This window comes from Corvus brachyrhynchos, unplaced genomic scaffold (assembly GCF_000691975.1).
Source record: "Corvus brachyrhynchos isolate BGI_N302 unplaced genomic scaffold, ASM69197v1 scaffold72, whole genome shotgun sequence".
NCBI lineage: Eukaryota > Metazoa > Chordata > Aves > Passeriformes > Corvidae > Corvus > Corvus brachyrhynchos.
The window spans coordinates 1283686-1294075 of NW_008236763.1; the positions used below are offsets into that span (position 1 = coordinate 1283686).

General features: G+C 53.2%; 2 protein-coding genes across 3 annotated transcripts in view; one reads left to right on the forward strand and one right to left on the reverse strand.

Annotated features, from left to right (window-relative positions):
* The first annotated feature begins 211 nt into the window (after positions 1-211).
* LOC103625363 (ubiquinol-cytochrome-c reductase complex assembly factor 2) lies at positions 212-3371 on the forward strand. The gene is given in 4 exon segments (XM_017727149.1): positions 212-246; positions 2018-2120; positions 2427-2496; positions 3193-3371. Coding segments are annotated over 4 exon segments (303 nt in total). The 3' UTR covers positions 3288-3371.
* A 977-nt stretch (positions 3372-4348) lies between these two features.
* Positions 4349-10390, reverse strand: part of ITPR3 (inositol 1,4,5-trisphosphate receptor type 3) — a 38730-nt gene continuing 32688 nt past the window's right edge. For both annotated transcript variants that reach the window (XM_017727219.1, XM_008644715.2), the window contains 10 exons: positions 10082-10207; positions 9448-9620; positions 9191-9355; positions 8511-8703; positions 8030-8125; positions 7535-7659; positions 7187-7352; positions 6138-6298; positions 5532-5693; positions 4349-5242 (listed from right to left, as the gene is read on the reverse strand). In XM_017727219.1, the coding sequence (XP_017582708.1) occupies positions 5174-5242; positions 5532-5693; positions 6138-6298; positions 7187-7352; positions 7535-7659; positions 8030-8125; positions 8511-8703; positions 9191-9355; positions 9448-9620; positions 10082-10207 (1436 nt within the window). In that variant the 3' untranslated portion in view covers positions 4349-5173. The remainder of the gene's footprint in view (positions 5243-5531; positions 5694-6137; positions 6299-7186; positions 7353-7534; positions 7660-8029; positions 8126-8510; positions 8704-9190; positions 9356-9447; positions 9621-10081; positions 10208-10390) is intronic.

The following is a 10390-nucleotide window of genomic DNA, read 5'->3' on the forward strand; positions in this document are numbered from 1 at the left end:
GCTCACACGCGGCTCTGCCTCGGGGCTGCACGCCGGGAGGAGGTTGTGCTCGGGGCTTCCTGGGGCTTCGTGGGTATCCTGAGTTGGGAGAGAACAGGAACCCCAGGGGTGATGCAGTCCTGCTCGTCCCGGCTCCTCCCGGGCAGGGCAGGAGTGTGAGCGCTCGGCAGCCTTTGGAACGCACATCTCCCGGGAAGCCTTTGGAACGCCCATGTCCCGGGAAGCCTTTGGAACGCACATCTCCCGGTAAGCCTTTGGAACACACATCTCCCGGGAAGCCTTTGGAATGCCGGCCACGGGCTTGTGCCTCCGCGGGGCAAACCGCAGGTTGTGCTCGGGTCAGTGGTTTGTACCCGGGACAACAGGTTTGTGTCCTAAACACCTGGTTGGTGCCCAGGATAAATGGTTGGTGCCCAGGACAATGGGTTTATACTCAGCACACCTGGTTTGTACCCAGGACAGCTGTATTTTTTCCCTCAGGACAGCTGGTTTGTACCCAGTTCTTGCACCCTTTACACCACGTACTTTGGAGAAGCCCACCCCCGTGGTTGTGGGAGTGGGGTACAGAGCTCTGGGAATTTGTCAGCCGTGCTGGAATCCAGTTAATTCCTGTGATCTCCTTACCCCGAGGATGGGATGATGGGATGCTGCAGCACTGCCTGACACTGATGGAATGCAGCGGTTGTACAATTGAATTCCGCCTCCAGCTGTAATTCTGTTGGAGTTTAGGCTTTGCTGCTGAAATAAATTAGGGAATCCGATGCCTGACTTGGCTGCAGACCTTCCCAGGCACGGAGGTGCTGCTGCAGAATGCAAATGTGCCCTTTCTTAGCATAAAAACATTGTTCCAGAGATGCGTTTTCGACCTCAAGGGGCCATTACAGGCTCCTAATCCTGTACTGGTGACCAGAATAGTCTGCAGCAGACATTTTGGGAAGGGTTTATTGCTTTTCCATATGCTCAGGATAGCTTAATGAGTTGCACCAGTTGGCTCCAAAATCCCAAAGCTGCCACTGATCCTGGAAATCTGAATTGATGCCTGCAGCACTGGTGGCAATTTGTGTGTAGAGAGGCTGAATGTGCTGGCAGGAGGAGCTTCTGAGAGGAGAACTAGAGCCACAGGGCCTCTTTAGCAATCTGATGGAACGAGATTTGCTGGATTTCCCGGGGTGGGATGCTGTTTTTGCCACCCTTTTAATGGCTGGATCTGCTGGAGCCTTGGCAGGGGGTGTTTGGGATGGGGCTGCAGGACCCAGGTAGGGACCACCTGCAGTGGGATTTGTGCACACCTGGCAGTGGCTCTCCCTGTATCCTCTCTCCTGCAGCCGTGCTGAACGAGGAGAGCTTTTCCTTACTGTTCCTACTTCATCCCGACACCTTTCTGCTGATGTTATTCTTACTCTGGACCTGTTTTAACCATTCGTGGAGCAGCAACACTGAGTTCTGGTCGAGTTGGGCTCACTGTACAACAAAAAAACCCCAGGAAAAACACTGTAGACTAGAAAAGCAGCTGAGCAGGGGCTGTGCCAGGCAGAGAAACCTGGCACAGGTTGAGGATGAGCCGGATCTTCCAACTGAAATAGAAATCCAGTTACCTTCCAAGCTGTTCGCTGTCATTTGTGCTGATTTCCCTAATCAATTACAAGCTATTTTGAGCCCCCTGCAGGGGATTTCTAACCTGGCACATCGTCCTGTGTGATTCCCTGCAATGAGGCAGGTGACAGAAGCGGCCTCAGAGCAGGAAGGGTCACAGATTTCACAGCACCAGCCAGCAATGTTCTCTGTCCCTGTGTATTCACTGTCAGATCTTGCTGATGCAGAGTTTAAAATCCATTCTGGAAATCCCAGGTGTTGTTATTCCTGCAGGCCAAGCTGGTGGGAGATGGAGGGGAAAGACCTGGAGCAGGACAGAAGGAATGCAGCATCCAGCAGTGCACTGGGAATTCTGAGCTGCTCCTTCATGGCTGTTGTCCCTCGGAACGAGGAGGGTTTTTTTGCTGTGGAGGTGTCAAACCAGACTTGTGTGACACTTGTGTCCCCTGCAGATCTCTGACCCCGAGGCCTGTGACCAAATGTACGAGAGCTTAGTCAGGATCCACACCAACTTCTACAAAAACAAGGTGAGAGCTGTGCCACTGGCCACTGGCCCTCTCATTGGGGGGGAGCCACCACCTGCTGCAGGATTCCTGGGAGTGGCAGCGTTCCTGGGAATGCCTGAGGGACAGCTGAGGGGTGGATGCAGCAGTGCCTGCGCTCGCCCAGGGCTCTGCTGTGTGAGCAGGGCAGACCTGGCTTTTGGTTTGGATGAACAGAATTCCAGCTGAAAAACAGCTCAGACTGTGCCAGCTGGTGACATTTGTACCCTTTTCATGCACTACAAGTGACTTTTTGGTCTCTCTCCCTCCTTTTCCTGCTCTCCTGGGAAGTACCCACGCCTGAAAGACACCACCTTCACTGGGGTGACAGTGGAGGACTGCAGGATAATCCTGGCCACAGGTACTGCTGCTGGGCTTGGGCTGAGAGGGCAGGGCAGGAGGAGAGGGACATTCCGGTCTTTGGGGTGCCCCCTGCATCCCTTCTCAGTCCCTGTGGCTGGAAGGCACCGGTTCTGCCTGCAGTTCTGTGAGGTGTTGGATGAGGAGTAAGCTCAGGAGTGATTCAGTTGAGGAGTAGCTCTGTATTGGGGGGGAAGAATCAATTGGATTTTGCACTGGCAGGAGCAGCAGAGGGTTTGCAAAGGCTCTTTGGGGTCAGACAGCAGGATCTGTGTGGAAGGAACACGTTTGCTACGTCATCCCAACACTGGGCTCAGCTTCTCTTTCACCATCTTCCAATTCCCTTCATATTCCTTCTGTGTCAGACCTTGGTAAGGGGCCGGGTGCAGAAATGCTCTCAGCACATCCTTTATGAAGGGCAGAGCTGGGAGCCAGAGCAGTTTTGTTCTGCTCCAGTTCCTAACTTTGATTGCAGTGCGTGGAAACTTGAGTATCAGTTGTTAGTGATAAGAGACTCCCTGCATTGATTGGAAGGGAAACCAACCTCGCCTCGGGCCTGGAATGAAAATTCATTAAGATGAAAAGTCAGGAAAGGAAATTAGGATGGAAGGCAGAGCTGTTTTAAGAGGGTTTCATTCCTCTGCTTTCCTCCTTATCTTCCTCTGGCCCCATCTCTGTCTCCCTTCTCCTTTTGCAGACATTCTGAAACAGATGGAAGACATGAAAAAAGGGACGTGGAAACGACTGCGGGAAAAGTTCTCTGCCAGGAAACCCGAGGAGGACTCGAAGTGAGGGCCCAGCTCTCAGCTTCTCCACTGTACATATCCCTAAAGCTCCGTGTGTTGCCATGATGAATAAAACCACTTATTCCTCTTAGCAACAGCGTTTTTGTTCAGCCCTACCCTGTACATTCTTCATATTTAGTGCCTCCTTTTTTTCTGCTGAAAATCTGGGGCAGAGCTTAACACATGCATGCTGGAAAAACGTAGGGAAGGGAACTTTGTGGTGTCAGACCTGGCCCTTTGTATCTCAGAAAATGGAACAAGCAGGAGCTGCCCAGAGGGAGGAGGTGCAGCTTTAAATGTTCTTGTGAAGAGAACAGAGAGGATGTGAAAACCTCTCTGTGCTTGTGTTTGTGTGTCAGCCCAGGGACCGGGGCAGTGGAGGGAGGGAGAACTTTAATCATCACATTTATTTTCCTTCGGAGGAGACGGAGAGGACTGAGGGTGACTTTGCCATGGTGACAGTGGCACTGCACGAGTTTAATTGAGATTTCAATCAGCTGCTGCAGAGCTGCTGCTGCTGCTGGAGGAGCCAGCCCTGTGCAGATTCCCCCCAGCCTGAGGAGAGGGATGGGTGTGGGTTAGTGCAGAGCTGAGGGGTGAAGGCAGGATTAAATGACATGCTGCTAGATGGGGCCATAAACACATTTCAAGTGCTCTGCAACTTCACTGTTACGGCCTTTTTTATTCCTTTTTAGAGCTTTACTGCTTTCATCAGTGTCTGTTCTTGGGCTTGGAGCTGGGGCTGGCTTGGGAAGGATGAGTGTCTGGAGCAGAGCTGTGCCAGGGCTCCACAGCACCAACAGCTGCTCCTTTTTACGGGTTTCAGCAGTGATTTCCTGGCAAGCAGTGAAAGAATTTCAAACTGCAGCAGGCTCTGGTCCAAAGCTCAGGGAACCAAGGCTGGTGCTCGTGGTGGCTCTTCATGGCAGCATTTGGCATGGGATGTGCAACACCTGGAGCTGGGAGCAGCAGGCTGGGGAGCACCTTTGGTGACAGCCCTGGTTTGGGTTCTGCTCCTGGGGTGGTTGTGTGCTTCTGTTCCAACAGCCCCATCACACAGGAAGGGGACTTTCTTTACCACGTTGAAGTTTTTATTATAACATGATTCTGTGTTTAATTTAGTTAAGGCAATTTACACTTCAGTTCTTAAGTAACAACAGTAACAACTAAAAAATAAAAATTAACAACAACAACAAAAAAACCAGATAAAACATGACACCAGAGATGAAACTAAAACACAGGACACCCCTTCACAGTGAACTCCTGTAAAGCTGCAGGCTCCCACTACTGCTACCCAAAGATCCTTGGTCCACAGAAGGCAAAAGACTTTTAGTTCCTACTAGGACAAGCTCAGCTCCTCATCTGGTGAGTTAATTAAATTAAATCCACCTCCTTGAGTTCAGCTGCTCTTTACTGCACCACGGGATGAAGAGAATTCTGTAACTGGAGAGGGGTCAGCGTGGAGCAGGCACAGCAGATAACGAGGGCTGCTTGGCAAAGATCCACAGGGACAAGTGGCACTCGGAATAAGTTAAATAGTGCGGCCCTACAGCTACTTACCCCACAGCCGAGGGGCTGGAGCGCATGGAGATAAAGATACAAGCCTCCACAGTTGCAAAATAAAGAGTTATTGCAATGAGGAATGAAAGTCCTGTATGATTTATCTTCCTACGAGGGTGTTAGAACAACACCTGGGCCCAGGTGTGGGGAGGGATCCGGCCAGCCCCTGCTCCTGGCGTTGCTTACAAGCGCTCTAAGGGAGATGCTGGCTGGGAAGCCCTTTCCATGTGGTCCATCGTCCCCAGACAGTGACAATCCATGCCTGGAGCCCAGGGAGGAGCAGCCTCCTCAGCTGACACACAGGTGCAGTCCCTCGGTGGCTGGAGCTGTGTCTCAGTGGTTCATGGTGTTCTGGACATCCACAAACCCCATCCTCTGCCTGCGCTTCCGCTGCTCCGTCATCTGCAATTCCAACAGGGACACAGTGAGGCAATTCCAGGCCCTCCCGCTCTTGGATGTGCTTCCCAAGTGTCTGCGCTGCTTTGAGCCTCTGCCAGCAAACTCTGAGCTGATGAGGCACTACCCAAAGCCACGTGTCCCAAGTGTTCCCAGTTCCCCCCAAAAAAGAGCTGCAGGAGCCCTTTGCTTGTGCTGTCACTGTGCTGCCTTGGGCAGGTCCTGCCTCCCGCTCCCTGCCTTCGATTTTGGGAAGGACAGAGGGTTCCTACAGGGAATTCCCTGTTTCCCATACCTGTTCCTTCAGCTCGTTCAGCTGGGAGGTGAGGTGGGACACGAGCTTCATGGTGGTGTTGAGTTTGTCCTGCAGGTTGCGGATCTCGTTCTGCTCCCCTTCCCCTTCATTGCTGACCAGAGACATGGCTCGCATCCGGGGGAACCAGTCCAGGTTCTTGTTCTGGGAAGGTGACCACGGACAAGGGGAGTTGGGGTGAGGGGTAAGAGAGGAGGAGGGAAGAAGGATTTAACCAGCAGCCTCCCTGTGCTTAGGGATTGAAGAAATTCTCTCTGCAAAAATCTGTCATTTTTCCACGAATGGTTCGTTTCTAGGCTGGTTCATGCACTCAAGTGCAGAAGTTTTTCTTTCCTTGCTTTCCTTTCCCTCCCTTGCCTCAAAACCACCTTGAAGCCCCACTCCCAGCTTGGTTCAACCCTTCAACTCATGGGACAAACCCTCAAAGAGACCATGTGGGAAAAACCAGCTCAGGATGAACTCAGGCACTGCACCATTAGTCAGTATTTTCCAAAAGGACTTCCCAGAGCTGTTTTTCCTTGGCCAGCCCCTTTTTCCCAGGGCAGGCAGGTTGGGATAGCCAAGGAGCTGCCCCGAGGGCACCTGTACCTTTATCATCTGTGCCACGTAGCTCTCAGGACCTGTGTAGTCAGTCTTGTTCTTCACCCGCACCAGCACGATGAAGTACAGGTAGTTCCACATGTTGTGTTCGTATTTGATGTGCTCCTCAAAGGACACGGTCTTGTTGTCAAACTTGTCCCTTTCCAGCCCTGGGAAAAGTGGAGGAGGACAGGGAGGAGATGGGGAGGGGAGGAGGCGAGTGAGGAGCAAACACAGGGAAGGAAATTCAGCCAAGTGCGTCCCCTCCCAAAAGTGACATTCAAGTGCTTTTAATAATTAGTTGGCATTTAGCACATAAACATCCAAACCAGGGGGAACCAACCCAGCTGAGGGTTCAGGAGACTTCCAGTTAAAGTTACAGAATCAGAGAATCATGGAATGGTTTGGGTTGGAAGGACCTTAAAGCCCATCCAGTTCCACCCCTGCCATGGGCAGGGACACCTCCCATTATCGCAGGTTGCTCCAAGTCCCATCCAACCTGGCCTGGGACACTGCCAGGGATCCAGGGGCAGCCACAGCTTCTCTGGGCACCCTGTGCCAGGGCCTGCCCACCCTTGCAGGGAAGAATTCCATCCCAAATCCTGCTGGCCCTGCCTCTGCTCAGTAAAGTAAACCCAGAGGATCTTTAAAGGAAAAAGCAGAGACATTTACTGGGGTTTTCTTTTTTTTTTTTTTTTGATGCCTTCTGCTGACTGAAAGGATTCCAGCCCATTTTCTCTTTTGGATTTCCTCAGTGATATGTTGCTTTTTTCCCCCACTGGCCAAGGGAAGGTCTCAGCAGTGAGATGCACAGCGACAAGGACCCCACAATGTGGTTTTAGTTTAACACCCCCTTAGCAGGGTGAGGAGCAACAGCAAGAATTTCCCTCCAGTCGTGTCCTTGTTTAAACCCCTCTCAGTGCAGTGACCTCTCGCTGAACAGATTCCAGCTTTGCAGTGATAAATAAAATCCAGAATCCAGCTGAAATCCTTTTCTTTCCCCCAACCTGGGAGGGCAGGAAGAGCTTTGGGGCAATTCCTGTACTCCCAGTGCTCACCACAGATGAAACAGGTGGTCTTCAGGATCTCTTCCTTCTTCTGTTTCTCACTCCTCAGATCAGCAAAGGTGTCAATAATGACCCCGAAGATGAGGTTGAGGACGATGATGATGACAATGAAGAAGAAGAGGAGGTCGTAGACAACTCGAGCAGGGAACAGGGACTCCTGTAATAGATGAGAGGGAGAACTGGGTGTCTTGCACCCCAGCCCTGTGACACTGAGGCATTAGGGGAGGAGGAGAACGTGAAGGATGGAGCTGGATGTGTCCCAGCTCCCAGGGAGAGGGATGCAGTGAATGCAGCAGGGTTTAGCAGGAGAAAGAGGTCCCAGGTGCTGTCCCCACTCACGTCCTTGGAGGGTTTCCTCAGGATGTCCCCCACGCCGCCGCCGTTGCGCAGGCCGTGGTTGAGGACGGTGACAATGCACATGAGCAGCGTGTCACAGGCACGTTCCCACTGCTCCGGGTCGGCTGCTGTGGAGGAGGAGGAGAGCAGAGCGAGGGCTCAGAGCGCAGACAGGGCCCCAGACCCTGGCAGTGGGATGGCTCCAGCTGCAGTGACAGTGACACAGCAGCAGCTGCCTGGTGTGGATGTCCCAGCCAGCCATATCCCGGCAGCTCCTCCAGCAGCCAAACGCTCCCGGAGCTCCCACCTCCTTTCTGATTAAATAAATCTACCCCAACATTTTTTATGCCAGGATCAGTGTGAAATCGCCAGGCCTCTTGCCCAATACATCCCAGGAAGTGGATTTAATTTCCACCTTGGAAAAGCTGGGATTTTCCTGAGCTGGCTGGCAAATCCACGCTGCCACAGAGAGCTGGCATTTCCACGGAGCTCTCTTACCTTCCAAGGCAGTGGGTGCAGCAGAGCAGCTGATTTTGTCACTGCTGCACGACTCCATGAAGGTCTCCACGTTCCTTTGCATCCCCAAGGGATCATCTGCAAGGAAGAGACCCCAACCCTGTGAGAGCAGCTGGGGCCTCTCCCCTGCAACCACTCTGCAACCTCTCCTTCTCACCGCTGCCACAGGCTCCCAGGAAGATGCCAACCTTGGGGAAAGGTTGCCTCGTATTCTCCTACTTTTTCTAGGCTTTGAAGCTTTTTCTCAAGGTTGAGACCCCACAGTGCTGACCCTTCATTTGTAGCCCTGTGCCCCCTTCTCTGCCACCACGAACCCCAAACCCTGCTGCGTGCAGCACGAGCACAAAGCTGTCCTCTTTGGGACCCCAAACCAGTGGGGCTTTTAAACCCAGTTAAACACAGCACACCCTGAGACGTGTGTGGAGGGTCCCACAGTGTCCCATGACTCCGAGCACTGCCCAACCTTTGGCTTTGCTGTCCGGCAGCCGGTCCACCTCGAGGATGAAGTCATCCTTCAGGAACAGGAAGCCCACGATGGAGAAGAGGTAGACGAGGATGAGGGCCAGCAGGGCTGTCAGCAGGATGGAGCGCCCGTTCCGCGTCACGCTTTTGATGACATTAAACAAGGTCTCCTCTCGGTAGATCAAGTCAAACAGCTGAAAGGGCCCAGGAGCAAAGAAATGCTGCGGGGTGTTTCTCTTGATAATGCCTGGCCTATCTATATCCCCTTTTATCCTGAGATCTTGGATCGCTCAGCAGACCTTGACTAACTTTTCTCACAAAGCCTTTAAGTTTCCCAGCTTACTGAAGGGAAGCAGAGAAGAATGGAGTGACTTATGCACAGCAGGAGAGCCAAGAATAGGCCACATGTACCCTGGCTCTGCCCTCACCAGCTCACGTTGCCTCCCAGCTGACCCAGATAAAGCACACAGCAGATTAGAGAGAGAGATACAGCCCAGGACCAGGAGAGAGACAGCAATAGATACTGTCGGGAGGCAGAAAGCTCAGCCCACGCAAAGAATAGAGCCCAGGGAATTGTTCTCTCCGCTATCAATCAGCCCCTGGGAGGTGTCACAGGAACCTTCCAGCTCCCAAGGCAGCAGCCAGGCTGCCCGTGCCCCCCAGCCACTGCGTTTATTGTACCAGGATGCTGTAGAAGAGCTCGTGCACGAAGAGCCCCAGGACGCTGGTCACGATGTAGCCGACGTGGTACAGGAATTCCACGTCCATGATCATGGCCTTGTAGCCACGGATGAAGGTGCCTCGGTTGCCCACGAAGCTCACCACGAACACGATCTTGTTGGTCAGCTGGGGACGGCCAGAAATGGGAGGGAGTGGGGTTTGCTGTGCTCTGGGAATGCAGGACAGCTTCCTGCTTCCCCAGCACGTGGAAAACTTACATTGAGAGCTCCCAGGATGTTGAGGGTGAGCCCGATGCCCAGGTAGTAGATGGAGCGCAGGATCAGGGCCACCAGCAGTGGCCTCACCCCGTAGCGCTTGGTGAACAGGGCCATGATGGAGAAGCAGATCAGGATCCAGAAGAGCAGCGAGATCAGTGGGGAATCCAGCACCCCTGGGAAGAGGAGACACACGCACAGTAAAGGCAGGGGCACTGCTGCTGCCAGGCTCTCCAGCCACACCAATGAGCTCGTATCAGAGATGATGCTGCTGCACTGGGAAGATTTGTGTAGGTTCAGGTGGTTTTTACCAATACATTCCCTAACATCTTTTATCCGAGGGCTCAGAGCCACTGTCAGTGATGGAGGCTTTGCCTGACCACAGGAATGTATCCCATCACTGCTTCCCACACTGCACACACAGGGAAGGGCAGCCCAGGAGAAGAGAGGTTTCCCTGAGAAGGAAGGGGTGGGAGGGCTGGAAGCTGAAATCCTGACTCAATCCTTTATCCAGCAGAAAGAACCTGGGGTTTTAGGAGCCTGAAGGAGCCCAAGGATGAGGGCAGTGCCAATTTTCCTGCATGTGAAGATCCCTTCCCCTCCCACCCCGAGGAGCAGCAGGTGCTGGGGCACTCACCCATGGAAGTGGCTTCCACATAGGGGTAGAAGAAAGCAATGATGATGTTGATGAAGACGGCCAGGTTGAAGGAAATGCTTCCCCAGAGCGTCATTCTGCGGGAGAACCAGTACATCAGCGGCATGCCTGGGGGGAGAGGAGGCAACACACAAACCTCAGCCAGCCTCGTGCCAACCGGGTCCTTCCCGACCCCCTGTGTCCCCCTGGACCCCCTGTGTCATCCCACACCCTCTGTGTCCTCCCTGCCCCTCTGTGCCCTGCAGCTGCTGGTCCCAGACCAACCCAGCCTCCCACCTCCTTCAAAACAAT